Source organism: Tenrec ecaudatus, chromosome 5, assembly GCF_050624435.1.
Source record: "Tenrec ecaudatus isolate mTenEca1 chromosome 5, mTenEca1.hap1, whole genome shotgun sequence".
Classification (NCBI taxonomy): Eukaryota; Metazoa; Chordata; class Mammalia; order Afrosoricida; family Tenrecidae; genus Tenrec; species Tenrec ecaudatus.
In genome coordinates, this window is record NC_134534.1 from 73,578,528 (window position 1) to 73,594,917 (window position 16,390).

General features: G+C 41.9%; 1 protein-coding gene across 1 annotated transcript in view; it reads left to right on the forward strand.

Annotated features, from left to right (window-relative positions):
* The first annotated feature begins 131 nt into the window (after window positions 1-131).
* Window positions 132-16,390, forward strand: part of ARMC1 (armadillo repeat containing 1) — a 38,028-nt gene continuing 21,769 nt past the window's right edge. The window contains exons 1-3 of the mRNA XM_075549629.1: window positions 132-340; window positions 6,724-6,940; window positions 11,240-11,331. Of these exons, the coding sequence (XP_075405744.1) occupies window positions 6,758-6,940; window positions 11,240-11,331 (275 nt within the window). The 5' untranslated portion in view covers window positions 132-340; window positions 6,724-6,757. The remainder of the gene's footprint in view (window positions 341-6,723; window positions 6,941-11,239; window positions 11,332-16,390) is intronic.

Below are 16,390 nucleotides of genomic sequence, written 5' to 3' on the forward strand. Positions count from 1 at the left end.
GAGTTCAATATTTTGCGTATCTCTCTAGCTGACCAATGAGCGCCTTAGTTCAAGAAGCTTTTGCCCGATTGGACATATCAATTCTACGTTAGCATCCGGATTGGCCAATAAGGGAGGAAAACTGACGTAAGTGGCAGGGTCACTGGGAGAGAATGCAGCGCGCATTCCCCCGGCTCCCTTCGCTCTTTGGCTCCGCAGGTTAGTCCGGTCACTTGCAGTTCCCGAGGCCGCGGCTGCGAGCCGTGCGTCCATCTCCGAGCCCTGGGGGCCGTCCGCTTCCCTGGCGGCTGTGGCCCGATGCTGCGGCCGACGCTGGATTCCTAAGGCGCTGCAGCGGTAGGTGAGTTCCACGGGCGCCGCACAAAGCGGCGGAGCCGGCAAGGCCGCGGAGAAGGGCCCCACCACTCAGACGGAGACTATCCGGTCAAGGCCTTTCCTGCTTCCCCCCCAGGACCCAGCATTGCGGGGCACTAGAAGGCCTGCCCTGAAAACCGTAGCTTTGTGTACTTGTCCATCTCACAGTTGATTATCCCAATTTACTGTAAGCATTATTGGTAGGTGCCATCACGCTTCTTCCCTCAATCTTTGAACTTAGGTTGATTGTGTATGTAACTTTCGGCCAGTTTTGCACCTGTCTACCTCAGAAGAGGGAAAGGAAGACATCTTTGTGTTTCGCTTGACTGAAGAAAGATTCATGCCGTTAGCAACTCTTTCCCTGGTACTCTGTGGGCTGATGAATTCGGGCAGTGCAGAATACTCCTGCCAGAATAGAAGTCATCAGGGAGTCAAATATCTGCATATCATGTTTGATATTTCTCAGGCTCCTTATTAGATTAGCCCGCTTCCTTTTTTTTTTTACTCTCCAATCCTGAGAAGCATTGATTTTATGTGAGGAAACAAGCTATAAAAAAGTAACTTCTCAAAAAAAAAAAGTAACATCTCAAAGAGTTACAAACGGTTACTAGTAAGAGGAGCCAGATAGGAATCAATCACGTATGCACTGTAAACGTTTTACTTATTTGAGTAAGGTTTTAGTTTATGTGAGTCCTCTGCAGTTCTTGATGTGCAATAGCTAAATTACTATCTGAGTTGTGGCTGAAAGAAAGAAAATCTTTCAGTCATTACCTAATTTGCAGGTCCCTTACATGTATCACATCATCATCAGCATAGGCCACTGCTTGTTGGATGCCCCGTGTCAGGCATAAGCCCACCCACCTACTGAATCAGAATCTGCTTCTCAGTAGATCCCTTAGGTAATCTGAATGCTTTTTAAAGTTTGAAGATCACTCGTTGCCCTATAATGAAATAAAATAAAAGTTCAAGAGATCCACATGTTCTAATACAATTGGAAATTAGAAGGCAAGGAGAAAGTATTTTTAAACCTCCTCAATTTCTAGCGAGGCTATCATCTATTATTAATTATTGTAGTATTTTAGCTTAACAGCCCAAATTCTTACAATGGCCATGAATATTGAAGGTCATTCATCAGTGGCTTGGGATCCCCGGTGGCATAGTGGGTAACTCATTGGGCAGCTAATCATAAGGTCAAGCAGATTGAAACCACCAGGGTTGGCTGGAGAAAAAGGAGGCTTTCTACTCCTGTGAAGAGTTACAGTGTCAGAGACCCACAGCAGCCGTTCTATTCTGTCCTACAGGGTTGCTGTAAGTCTGAATCGGCTTGATGACTGTGAGTGAATTTTGTAAGGCATCAGGTATTCTCGTTTAAGAAAGAAACAATGAAGCTAGTTGAGACAAATGTCAAATAAGCTGATAGCTGGTGCAGGTGAATCCCCTGCTATAATTTCCCCCGCGCAATTTTGCTTCATTGATCAAAAGCTTCCAGTTAGTTCATTTGGAAGCATGGGGTATATGTGCTACCTAAATTGTTGCTCAGTAATTAGTAGAAAGACCCTACTTTTAGACTCTTAATGCTTAGGGTTCTATTCAGAGATTGATAACCATATTTAAAGAGCATGGATTTATAGACTATCAGAGTTTTAATGGCTCATATTTGTTCCAGAAATCACCTAATATACATATTGAAATATAAGGTTTTATGTTCTGCCCTCAAAGTCTTATATTCTATCTTGAGGTAGGACTTAGGAGTCTGAGTGAAGAGTAAGTAATCCTACCTTATTCTTACATATTTAGACCGCCCAGACCCACCCTTCTGACTAGAAAACATTTTGTCTTGAATCTAATGTAGTACTCATTGTCGATGAAGAAGTTGGGAGAAGAGAGGTATTTTTGCTTACTTTCTTTTGCAGACATTGACTGACACAGAATTGCTCAGAGCAGCACGTTCCAGATGATGTTGAGGCCTGACAAATTTGGGGAGAGTGGTAGGATAGAATGAGTCTAGAGCTAGTATCATTGGAAAGCGCTGTTTTCCATCCTCTGAAGGCTAACACTTCTGTCAAGCAACTTTGTGTGCGAGACTGATAAATTAACACAAAATATAGAATGTGTCTAATACATGGAATGAAGCTAGTCTTAGTCTTATGTGCCTATCCATTTTCTGAATTGTTCCATAGCTGACTTCCTATGTGAACTTTGGCCATCTCAGAAATATTGATTTATTTAATAGGAGTCAGGCAATGCAGTACTTAGGAAAGGGATGCCAGAGTAATTTGATATTGTCAAGAATAGTAAAAGAAGAAAAGGAAATTCAATGCCAATAGGGTTTTTCTCCTTTTTATATGAAACTTATTTAATTTGGAGGTAAAGTACAGATTCTGCCTTGATGTGAGCGCTACTGGTAGTGCAGGGGTTGAGGTGCTAACCCATACATAGGTGGGCAGTTAGAACCCACTCTGAGAGTCTTGGGAAGGAAGGCCAGGAAATCTGCTTGCAGAATGATTAACAGAAAACTCACAACCATTAAGACATAGTGACCCTGTAGGACAGGATAGAACTGCTCCTGTGGGTTTCCTGCAGGTCTTTGCCGGAGCAGAAAGCCTTTCTCAAAGCTGCGGTGCAGCTGGTGGGTTCCAATGGCTGACCTTGTGGTTAGCAGCCCCTCATACCCACTCGGTCACCAGGACTCCTTGCAGAATGGTTACAGACTTAAGAAACCCTGTGGGAGCAGCTGTACTCTGTCACTTGGGGTCACTATGATTCAAGTACATGGTGTGCACAGTCGTAAAGGCAGTATTTGACCTCAGCTTCTGCCTCTGCTTCTTACTTTAGGATCTTTGATGCCTTGTGGTATTCCTGATCTTTGTCTAGACACAGATCCTGATGTGAGCCCTCCTTCATCAGTGGGCTCTGATGATTGCAAGTCATGAGTGTTTTCACTTTTATTGACCTCATGGGGGCAGAAGGGTTATAACACTTCAAGGCCATTTCCACTGCTCTTCGAAGAGTGAATTGCTATCTAAGTTAGATTCCTTGAGTGAGCTCTTCAGTTCTGAGACAAGCATTGCATGCAAAAGGCCCTCACCAAGAATACATGGCTATTTAGCTATTTCTTAGCTACTTCTCTTGTTTCAAACCTTTGAGCCAATCATTGGTTTTGCAAGTTCCATTTGGATAGGATTCGAATTGATGTCACATAAAATTCATGGATATTTGTTTGTAAACAAATGCTTTCAGGAGTCTGTCAGTAGGGGCATCTAAGGGGTAATTTAGAAGGCTTGGTGGTGCAGTAGACTAAGTGTTGAGCTGCTAACTGACAGGTTGACTGAATCCACAAACTACTTTGAAGAGAAAGTCAAGGCAGTCATCTTCCCTAAAGATTTACAACTTTGGAAATATGTAGGGGCAGCGCTACCCTGTCCTGTAAATGAAATATGCGTTTGGAGTCCACGCAAAAAAAGGGCAACTTGGGAATCGGTACAGTGGTTAAATGCGAACTGGCAACCAAAAGATTAGCAGTTCTAAGCCATCAGCCACTACACCGGAGAAGGACGTGGCTGTCTTCTGTAAATATTTGGACCTTGGAAATCATTTCTATGGAGCAGTTCTACTTTGTTCTGTGAAGGTCTCTAGGAGTCGAAATCGACTCTTAAGGCAAGGTTTTAGAAAGATAACCTGCCTCCACACCACTTACGCTCAATCTCTGCATATTCAGTCTATTGGTTTTCCTTTTATCACAATTTTTAACAAACAGCAACACTAATTATTGTGTATCCATTTTGAAAAAATTACCTGCGAAATGCTTTTGTGAGCCATAGAGTTAATTCTTATGCATAGCGATCCTGTAGTTCAGAGTAGAATTACCCTGTAGGGTTTACTTGGCTGTACTTTGTATGGGACAATGGTTATTTTTTACTCTCGGAGCCACTGGTGAATTAGGGCTGCCTGTCTTTTGGTTTGCAACCAAGCAGATAACCATTGCACCTCATTGCTGTCAACTTGATTCCCATAGGAAGCGGTAGCATTTCCCCTCCGGTTAGTCAGGCTGTAAGCCTTTATGGACGCAGACTATCACATCCTCCCCAAAGCAGGCGGTGTGTTCCTGGTGCCGCCACCCCAAAACACCTTGCCATTGAGGCAGTTCCTACGCACAGGGGCACTAGTGGCTAGAATAGAACTGCCCCATAGGACTTCCCAGGCTGTAATCTCTATGGAGGCAGACTGCCACATCGCTCTCTGATGGAGCGTCTGCTGAGTTCAGATGCATACCATTCGCTTACTAACCAAGCATTCAACAACTCTGCCACAAGGGCTATAGAAACACTTCTAGTAAAACCTTTATTTATATTTGCTACAATTTAAAACAATTGTTCATGAATGTTATGTGGAGTATGATTGTTTTTGCCACATGATATCGTGAGTAGGAAGCACCCAGCAATGGTTTTAAACATGCTAAGAAGTTACTCCCATTTATTGAGTAATTTTGCTACATTGATTGATTTTTTGTTATGTATCACTTGTTAATTGCCACTGAGTCAATTCTGACCCATTAGTTTATTGCTATTTAATTTGGCCAGTAAACTATTTGGTAGCTTTTATAATTTTATAATTGACCTTAAATTTGTAGATGAAGAAACTGAGGCAAAGAGTGTTTATTGGCTTAAAATTGCAGTGCTAACAAATGGTAGAGCCTGCGTCCAAGTCCGGAATGTTTTGGTTTTGTTTTTGTATTGATGCTTGTAAGCCATTTCCGTGAGCGAGCTCTCCTCCTCTCCTGCCCCTAAGCAGGACTAAGTAAAGCTGCGGTCTCGGCATGATGCTTTTGGCCGCCGTGGAGTCAGCCCCGCCTCTTGGGACCCCGTGTACAAGGAGAACATGTCGTCTGTAGGACTGTCATTAGCAGGGAATTTGGAGTTGTTGCCGGGCTTTTCCTCCTAGTTTGTAGACTTGTTCAATATCCTAGCCACCTGCAAGCCCCCGCTGATAGTCAGCGATGTGGGGACTGCCGCTAGTTAGCGGGGTGTCGAGCCCAGACCTCCGGCAGGGAAGGTGAGAATTCAGCCTCTGACCCACCACGTTCGTCATTTCATCGTTACGGTTTTGTACATTTCAAAACACGGTAAAACCAGTTCTGCTTTATTACCCTTTCCCCACAAAGTAGCTCTAAAAGTCTCTCTGGAGTGACAGAATATCATTTTCTCTCCTCAAGTTGGGGTTTTTCCGGAAATTGCATTAAACATATTCATTACGAATTTCTACCGAGATAGTTATAAAGCAATACAAATCTAAATGATAATTAGTGTTTTTCTCCTTTGACATATAATAACTCTTAGGGAAAAGGCAACAATAGGGAAACTTATTAATTTGTGGAAAGTATTTAATATCTTTTTATTCTTCCTAAAAGGAACATATGTTGAACCTCGATTGACTAACATTATTTTTAATTTTCTGCATAAATGCAGAATATTCCTTGATACTCTCTTTCTCTAACTTTTGTATGTTTAGCATGCTGCATTTTCTGAAATATTCTGTTTACTTTTATAGGAAAAAGAGTTGCTGAATTTAAAATGATTGTGTGGAAAGTAACAAAGATTGCTCACTAATTTCCAAATCAAAACCAAACCATTGCCATCGAGTCAAGTCCAGTAGTAAAGAAGGTTTTACTAGTTTTCACTGACTGGCTTTTGTGCCTGTGTGCTTATCTGTCAAGTGAGGGTTAGCCGAATTATCCCAAATTCTACCCTCTTCTTTCCATACTCAAGTCTCTCTGGTGCCAGAGAGTAGCGCACACTCAGAAATGGACTGGTGTGTTGGGCTTGCGGTCAGGTCCAGTTCTTTGTGATCCCCCAAACTCCATTAGGCCCAGGTCCCTTTCGTAGCTCCTGTTAACGGACTTTGACATAGTTCTTTTTCTTAGAAGATCGTATCTTCTGCAGACTCAACATGCTGTGTGCGTTTTTTCCATAGATAATAGGTTGTCAGCCACTTCTCCCCAAGGCACTTGTTTCAGCTCAGAGAGTTCAGTGAAGGAACTGGAGCCTTGGCAGCGTGACGTACTCTGAGAAGGAGAGGGGAGGAGGTCGCAAGCACAGACTCTGAAGACCTTGTTTTAGCAATACATAAAGGGAACTTCTTGGAGCATTGAGGATGGCATGCGTGCTTTAAACATTGGGCACACATAGCTAACTTGATTTCTTCAGTGAGTTTCTAATGTTCACTGTGCTCCTCTGAAACGATGAAGTTGCCAATTTTTAAAGTTTTTCGGTGAACTACATGCATCTTTTTTAAGGTGCTATGACCCTTGTTTAGTAAATGTTGTAGTATACCACAGCAGTCTAGAGCTAATCTTGCAAACTTTTTCTACAGAGATTAAAATTTTATTCAAGTGTATGGATTGAAGATGAATTCTTCCTCTTCCACCATGAATGAAGAACCTGATGCTCTATCAGTTGTTAACCAGCTACGAGATCTAGCCGCAGACCCGTTAAACAGAAGAGCCATTGTCCAGGATCAGGGATGTCTTCCTGGCCTTATTTTGTTTATGGACCATCCCAACCCCTCTGTCGTTCACTCGGCTTTGCTCGTAAGTTGTCTGAGTAATTCAGTCCCGTGTTTGTCTTTTCACCATTAAATAGAATCTGGAAAAATGTTAGGCGACTTATAAAAAATTCAAGGAAGCTGTAGAGTGGATAGTAGAACATCTTATATGCGTAAATGTGTGTATGTATATAGGTTTTTTCTGTGTGTGTATATATGATATATTTAATATATAAATAGATTTAATAGATTATAAAATTAATTATATTAAATACAAGGAGGCTTTAAAGGGCTGTGGAAAAAATTCCATTATCTATTAATTTTTCCAGAAATTTTGAAGCTTGTGAACACACACACACACACACACACACAAGAAACAACAATGTAAATGTGGTCATTTATCCACGGGCTTCTTTACGTCATCATTAAAAATAAATTATGTTTGAGCGGACAAAGAAAAATTTTGAAGCTTGTGTGTGTATGTACTATATGCATAGAACATTATATAGCTTGGATTTTTTCTTCATTTAATTCTTAGGGATTATATTACATCAGTAAAAATAGATATTTAAACTAAAAAGGGGCACTTTTATTTGTTTTATAACAACTTTTGGGGGGGAGTAGCATGCTGTTCGATTTTATCATTTAAAGTGTGCAATATAGTGGCCTTAGTAAATTAAAGATTGTACAACTTGTACTACAGTCAATTGTGGAACATCATCTTAAAAAGAAGTGTGTATACGTAAAGGTAATACCTTTAGATATCCTGAACCCTTCCCAACGTCACCAGCCTCAGGAAAATCTTAATATTTCTATCTATTTCCTTATGCTGGACATTTTGTGTAACCTGGGCTTTTGATCAAGGGCTCTTTCTATTTGGCAAAGTGTATTCAAGCTTTGTCTATTTTGTAACACCTATCAGTACGTAGTTCTTTTTTATAGCCAAGTTACCTTCCATTGTATGGATACACCACATTTCTTCATCCATTCATGACGTGATAGACATGGACTTTTTGTTTTAGTTGAAAGTGAAAGTGAAAAGGGAGGAAAAGAGAAAAGTACCTGAAACAAAAGAAAGCTATCAGAGGCACAGCCCAGAGGTGAATTTGGTGTTTCTCCACGCAATCTAACATGTTCCGTTAGCCGCTGTTTCAAAGCTAGAGCAGGTGGAGCGCTCACAGAGAGCAGGGAGTTACATTGGCATATTTAGGAGTGAGAGTATGGAGCAATGACTTCAGGAATAGATTGGGAACTTAATGTCAGGCAGTATTTTTCATGGTCATTCTTAGATTTTACTTCAGTCGTTAAGACATTCGTATGGAACCGAGTAGCAAATATAAGTGGTTGTCTAGAAAGTGGTCATCTGAGGAATGGATGGTGTAGTTGACATATCTGTGTAACCTTCGCTGGGATTTCTAAAGCTGACGTTTCCCACTTTCTCCCAGAGTTCCCTCTGCTCTCCATTTTCTCCCCTCTCCGCATATACCACATGTCACTACTACCAGCCGTTTACCTCTCCCTGTCTTGTGAACTTTTGGGGTATTTTATACCCAAACCAACAAACTTTTGTGTGAGAGTCTCTTCACCTAGGCTGTTTTCTTTGTTTTTACTGATTTGTTAAATGAAACCGCAGAAAATTCTAGTGTACATTTTTCTTTGCGTTGCTCTAATTGCTCTGTGTTGCTCTTAAGATTTATTCATTTGTAATAGCTATGACTATTCGCCTAGATTGGCAACAGAATTTACTTAACCATTTCCTGTTACTTTTTTTTTCTTTCTGCTGTCCCATTTTTGTAATTGTTTGGACCTAGTCTTACCTTAAACAGGGACGGGTTGTGGGGTTGGTCATAGAAAGCAGGGAATCTGAGTGAGAAGTGCAGATCCAAAATTAGTGAGAAGACTGCAACCTGGGATTCTGGGAATGTCTCTTTTGGGGGCTTTGCGATGCCAGGATTCTGCATCTGCCTTCTCTCTCTCTTGCTTCTCTGCCGACCTGTGAGTGCACAGTGTCACTGTGTGGCTGCTCTTAGATAACAGCCTTATCATCCTTGTTGGGGGCTGCCAAGTCAGTTTCGACTCTTGTTCACTGCCTGTGACAAAATAGAACTGTCCCCTAGTGTTTTCTGGATTATCATCTCTGTGGGAGCAGGTTGCCTGGGAGAAAGGGTGGGTGTGAACCACTCACCTTTTGGTTTGTAGCTGAATGCTTCGCGCTTGTGCCTTCAGGGCTCCTTCCAAAGAAGCAAACCAGAGACAGCACCATGGAGTCTATGTGGACTCCTAGTGACCCTATATGACCACATAGAACTGCCCCTGTGATGACTTCTAGGGAGTTTAACTGATTATGGGAATAGAAAGCCCAGTATTTTTCCTGAGGGGTGGCTGGTGATTTAGCCCAACCAACGCATAACCACTATGTCACCAGAGCTCCTTAGCCCCAGTGAAGTTGTCCTGACAGAGCAGCATGGCCTCCCTGGTGAGTGCGTTTGAGTTTCCAATTCCAGTTCTAGGAGGGGAAATCCGGTCTTCCTAAGCTGAGGACAAAGCCTGGTCGTGGCTTCCGTCTGTGTTGCCGAGGATCTGGGGAAGATTACACTGAGGGAGATGAGGATGGATAGTCTCTTCCCATATAGCATCACATGTCTACATTTTCCCCCTTCAAGTTTTCCCTTTGCTGTGTCAGAGAAAATATTCTTGGCCCTTGATCCTGAAACTTTCCAGTGAGCAAAAGATAAAGGAACTGATTGTTTCAACTGCAATGCCCTGTCAGCAGTTAGTTGAATGATTGAGATTGTAGGATCTCTTTTACTGTCTAACATTCACTCTGGGGACTGTGGTGCCTTAGTAGTTGTTACCACTGGCACAGCCCTCTCTGAGACTTTTCTAGGCTACCATGCAGTATGTACCCTGGACTCTGGAGCTCTCTTGCTGTGTACCTCCATTCTCCATTTTTCTGCTCCTCAAATTCTTGCCACTCTCACCTCAACTCATTCTGTTTCGATAGCTCATGGCAGCTGCTGGACTCTACTGGGTTTCCCCTCCAGGTGCTACAAGGAACCCTAGTAGTATAGTGTGTTACACATTAGACTGCTAACTGCGAGGTTAAGAGTTTGAACCCATCAGCCTCTCCATGGGAGAAAGGTGAGGCTGCCTGCTGACATAAAGATTTAGAAACCCAGGTGAGTTTTTCTACCCTGATGTACAGGGTTGACTCAACAGTGGTGGGTTTCTGTACTGTAGCCTAGAAACTGCCTCCAGAGAAATAAGCTGGGGCAGCTGGGGAGGGTTCACCTCCCTGTTTCCCTTCTCTCAGTGTTAGATTGCTTTCTGCTCGTTGTCTGAAAGCATTTAAAATCCAAATAAATATAAATATATATCTGCTGTTCAATTTGAAATTGTATAGAATGGTGGTCTTGATAGAAGTAAATAAGAGTAAGCAGAAAGTCTAGGATATTGTGGTCAGAGGAAAGTGCCCCTGTGATTCCTAGTTGGCACTGCTTTGTGTAATGACACAGCATTTTGTAGAGGTGAAGGTCGTTTGACTGAGATGGCAGAGTTTGGGTGGTGTTATCCACACTTGCCTTAGAGAGTCACTTACAAATCATGAAAAGTGGTGAGGGGGTCACTGGTTGGTAGCAATAGTGAGGAGTCAAGGGGAACAGCTAAATGTGACTGACGGAAGTACTTTAAAATGTATCTAAAATATGAGAAAAGCATCATAGACGCATTAGTTGATCTCATAGAAAATGATGAGACAATTAATTCATCTCCGGTGTCTTAAGAAAAGATGGTATTTTAGAGGATTGTGTTCATGTAGAAATCAGTTCATTCTATAAAGGTTTTGTTTTAATTAATGTACAAAATGCATCTTGGGAAATGATGCCTATTGGGACTTCTTCCTGGAATGAAATAATACAGGAGATCAAGTTCCTGGTATCCTACACTGTCTGGGTAAAGTGGTGTAAATAAAATCTGGGCAACCTAATGTTGACCTTGCACCAATAGAAACCTTCACTTCAAAGGGTAGTCCAGCTGCTGCAAGTTCATTTCTGCCCTGGAAGGCTCCTCTGATTGTCACATTTAAAGGAGGGAAGATGCAAACATTTCAAAACCTATCGATTCTCAAACCAAACACCACTTTCCCTCTTTGCCGTCTCTCTGTCTCATGTCTCCCTCTGACCCCACACACTCTCTTTTTTCAAAATAAAAGATAAGTATTTTTATTGTGGATGTGTTCCAAGTAACATGGTTTAAGAATAGAATATAATCCTTTTGCAATAAGTTAGAAGCTTTAATTTTGGATAGGCTAGACATACGAATTAACCTATTTCCATTTCTGCTATAGGCTCTTCGATACTTGGCAGAATGCCGTGCTAACAGAGAAAAGATGAAAGGAGAACTGGGTATGATGTTAAGCCTACAAAATGTTACACAGAAGTAAGTACAGTATCTAGTGTCTCTGGATGCCTTGGAAAAATGTCCAGTTTATTAATAGACAGTTTTGCTGAAGTTTTCCTTCTTAATATAAAGGATGTGTGCTATGCTGTAAAAATATTCAAAATGGTTAATTTCTGATTATCTCTAAACATTGGTGTTAATAATCTTATTAACACTAGTTAAACTTAAAATGTTTATCATCACTGTGAGGGGTTGCCCCCAAAACTCTGGAATTGTGGTGGGTGGAGTGGAGCTTTCATAGTACGTCTTTTTCTTGCTAGCTGAGCAGCCAGCAACTCACTCTGAGATAGTGCACCCAGTGGATTCTGTCTGTTCACAGTGAATTTTTTCATGAAAGCAGTTTTGCTTGAACCTCGTTTTTTGTGATAGCCGATTTAAGAGAACAGTGTGTGGCTGTGAAATTCTGTTTCCTGCTTGGGAAAAATGCCACAGAAACTGTTATGTTGAAGACAACGTACAAGGACAATGCTGTGGGAAACACTCAAGTGTATAAGTGGTTTTCTCATTTCAAAAAAGGTGAAATAAATTATATCATTGTGTGTACATCTTCCCGATAAGATCACTGCACAAATGGGTGCATGAGCAAATATGGTGAAGAAAGCTGATGGTGCCTGGCTATCAAGAGATACAGCGTCTGGAGTCTTAAAGGCTTGAAGGTGAACAAGCGGCCATCTAGCTCAGAAGCAACAAAGCCCATATGCGAGAAGCACACCAGTCTGCGTGATCACAAGGTGCCAAAGGGATCAGTTATCAGCCATCAAAGAACAAAAAAGCATATCATTGTGTGTTCACCTCACCGATAACAATTGCTGAAGAAAAATGGCTGCATAAGCAAATGTGGTGAAGAAAGCTGATGGTGCCTGGCTATAGTGTCTGGGGTCTTAAAGGCTTGAAGGTAAACAAGTGGCCATCTAGCTGCAGAAGCAACAAAGCCCACATGGAAGAAGCACACCATCCTGTGTAATCAGGAGGTGTTGAAGGGATCAGGTATCAGGCATCAAAGAACAAAATAATCCTATCACTGAGAATGAAAGGAAGTGCAGATTGGGGACCCAAAGCCCATCTGTAGGGAACTGGACATCCCCTTACGGAAGGGTCACAGGGAGGAGATGAGCCAGTCAGGGTGCAGTGTAGCAACAATGAAACATACAACTTTCCTCTATTTCCTATATGCTCCCCCCCTACCCCCCACCATCATGCATGATCCCAATTCTGCCTTACAAATCTGGCTAGACCAGAGGATGTACACTGGTACAGATAGGAACTGGAAACACAGGGAATCCAGGACAGATGATCCCTTCAGCACCAGTGGTGAAAGTGGCGATACCAAGAGGGTAGAGGGAAGGTGGGGTAGAAAGGAGGAACCCATTACAGGAATCTACATATAATCTCCTCCTTGGGGGATGGACAACAGAAAAGTGGGTGAAGGGAGACGTCGGACAGTGTAAGATATGACAAAATAATTATAAATTATCAAGGGTTCATGGGCGGTGTGGGAATGGGGAGCTGATGCCAGGGGCTTATGTGGAGAGCAAATGTTTTGAGAATGATCAGGGTAATGAATGTACAAATATGCTTTATACAATTGATGTATGATGGATTGTGATAAGAGTTATATGAGACCCCAGTAAAATGATTTTTTTAAAAAGGTGAAATGTTGAATGATGACAAACCTCATTCTGGACATCCATCAACTCTTAGTGCATTTGGAGTTTGTTCCACCAAATCAGACTGGTAATCAAGCTTTCTAATTAGAGCTTCTGAAAAAACTGCATAACAGTGTGTGACAAAAAAGGCCTGATTTGTGGCAGACGGGTGAATGGTTTTGCCACCATGACTGTACCTGCTCACGCAGCCACCTCAGTGTGCCAGTTTTTGGCAATCAACAGCATGCCTTTCTTGGATCACATACCTTATTCACCTGACCTCGCACCTTGCAACTTCTTTTTGTTCCTGAGAATGAAGAAGGACATGAAAGGACAGCGATTTGATGACATAGAAAGGTGAAAGAAAATCAAGGGAGGACCCATCACCCATCCATGTGGATGAGTTTGAAAAATATTTCCAAGAATGCAATTGCAGATTTGACAAATGTATTCAGTATAATGGAGAGTACTTTGAAGGTGAGAAGGTTGAAAAATTTCGATACATAGTTTTGAAAAAATAATCCCAGGTAGGTTTTTTTGTACCCCTTGTACATATTAAATAATTTTTAAAAGAAAGAAAATCCTGTGTTGTGTGGTTTATTTTTTCCAATATATCATGTTTAGTAAAATTTGTGTAAAATGATTTGCTGACAGAGCAGCATGAGTGAGTGGCGAGTAGGAATCACATTGGAAAACATGCAGTATGATGGTAATGAGACAGTCTTTTTTGTTCCTTCACTGTGGATGGACATTGCATAAAGGACTTGGGTGATACTTCAATGAGCATTATTGAGAGGTCTTGGGGGATTTATGGCCAGTTAATTTGACTTTTAAGAAATGGACTTTTTGTTCATTTGTGTTTTGTTACTTACTGCTTTTTGAGACTAGACAGCAGAACGTGGATCAGTTCCACTGTAAGTTTCTCCATGTGTAGCTCCGTGAGCTTGATTACGGTTCTTCACATTGTTCCACCATTCTCACTCTCCTTTGCTGAATCCATCCTCCCCTGTTAACATCAACTCCCTCCCGCCAGTTTCATCTGCTATTTCAAGTTTCTGTTGTCAGTTTGATCTTAAAAGAACATAATGCACAGGAAGACATTATTGATTAATTTAAAGTATTGTATGGTTTTAAGAAGGAGCTAGGGGTTATATTTGACTTAAGTTTTGCAGATTATCTTTGTTTCAGAGATTCATCCCATCTTCATGACTCCGGAAATCTTGAGTCTTGGGGATTTTTGAAACTATTTTACAAATTACCCTCATCAAGATTTTCCTACAGAATCTAGGTGCAGAAGGTTTAGTAATGGTAGCCGGCACAATTCAGCTTTTGGGGCTCATAGCAAAGCCACATATTCCATGCACTTTACCTGTCCCTAATTCCTCTTTCCCCTATTGCTCAAGGTGAACCTAGTGGCCTTGGATGGTCACTTTATCAGGCTTTTAAGATCCATGGCAGTATGCAACAAGCTAGGAGGTAGAACTCACTGCACGGAGTCAGTTCCGACTTCTGGTGACCCTACAGGACAGTAGGTCTGTCCCTATGGTCCCAAGGTTTCACGTCCCTGCAGGAGGCGACCGCTTTGTCTTTCTCCTGCCGAGCAGCTGGTGGGCTCGCAAAGCGGGCTGTGTGGTGAGCAGCTCCGAGCAGACGCCGCTGTGCCGCCACAACTCAGGAAGCGGAACAAAGCACTAAACATGGTATTGGGCCTTGAAGCCAGGACCTTCAAGCCTAACCCACCAGTTTGGGTTGTCATTAAGTTGTAGTAGCTACCTTCCCCGCCCGCCCCCCCCCCCCCCCGAATTGTGGTAAATATACCCACTAGACAGCTTCTACCAAGCCAGCTTTTCCCAGGAGCACAATGTATTGGCAGCAGTACATGCTGTGCCCCCCGCACCATGGCAGCCCAAGTCTCTGGGCCATCGCTTCCCTTCCTCAAGGGGCACCGCCTTTGCCAAGTCACTGCACTGCACCATGGCTGACACGAGCTCCTCTCCCCTCAGGTTCCTCTGGAACCTTCCGAGTTGCTGTTTTCAGTGTGAATCCATCCGCACAGACGCTCCTCTAAAGGAGCACGGCACTCAGGACAGACACTCTCCTGATTCAGTTAAACTGTTCCACTCCAAGAACACCTCAGAGACTGTTCGGAGTTGAAGGTGCCAAGATATCATGTGGCAGCAATTTTGGAGTTTCATCTACTTTTGTGACTCTAGTAAGCTGGATTACATAGCAATTTGGCATTCTGTTTTGCATTTTTCCCTCTTTTGATCAGGATTTTCCTACAGAGTTAAATGATTGTGAATTGGGTGACAGTTTGAAGAACGGGTGAGATGTTAGTTTTGCATTTAACAACTTTTACACATTTTGCTTCATTTATAGCTATCCCCTCAAAGTACCATCACTTATCCCTCTTCCTCCTTGTGGAGGAAGTTTGCAATCCTTTCCTAAATACTTCTGAACTTTTCCCTTTTGATTTTAAATAGTTGGTCATTCAAAAGTGTGTATACCTCACTCACTAGTGTTTTTCCTCTTATAGACAGACCTGTTTATTGTTTGACTGAAAATTGAATGACAGGGATAAATGCCGTTCTAGACCTGAATTTTTTATTAGAACTTTCATAATGGTACCTGGACACCTTCTAGTTCTTCTTGTTTCTTGGCAAAGGAGGAAGTTTTTGTTTTGTTTTTTATGACTTTTTCTTTACTTAGAGGAGGAAGTTTTTTGTGGAGGCGATCAGTCGTGCATTCCAAGGAAATAAAGAATGGGTTGCAATCACACTTTTATTTGTCTAAGATGTTCACAACTAGTTACTTCACTTTGATTTACAACTTTTTGAGGTAGGTTTGACACATCATGCATATTTGGTTTTAGGGGTAGGAGAATAAAGATAGCTCCCTAATTGTGTTGCCTTTAGGGATGTCTAGTTGTGCTCCATTCTTGACCTTGCTGATTTCCTTATTGAAGACTAAAAATTAAAGTTTGCGTATTTCTATATATTTCAAGGCAAAAGTGTCTTGCTTGCTTTCTGCGATACTGTCTTAGTCTGTGTTGTGTTTTTAGTCATATAGAATACACAGAGTCTAACCCGCACTGCCGTTGAGTTGACTGCTCCGCATTGCGACCCTCTAGCGGGTGTCCAAGGCTGCAGTCCGTACAGGAGCACATACCCTCATCTCCCTTTAGGGACTGCTGGTTTTGACTCAGTGACCTTGTGTTTTAACAGTCCAGAGCCTAACTTGCAATCCCACCAGGGCTTCACAGACAAGGTATAGCTGCCTTTAAAGCTATGTTATAATTTAATTTATTTGATTAAGAACAAAATACTTTTAGTTTCTTTGACTTAAATGATTGCCAAAGTCCTTTTTATAATTCTCAAACATTTTAAATGAAA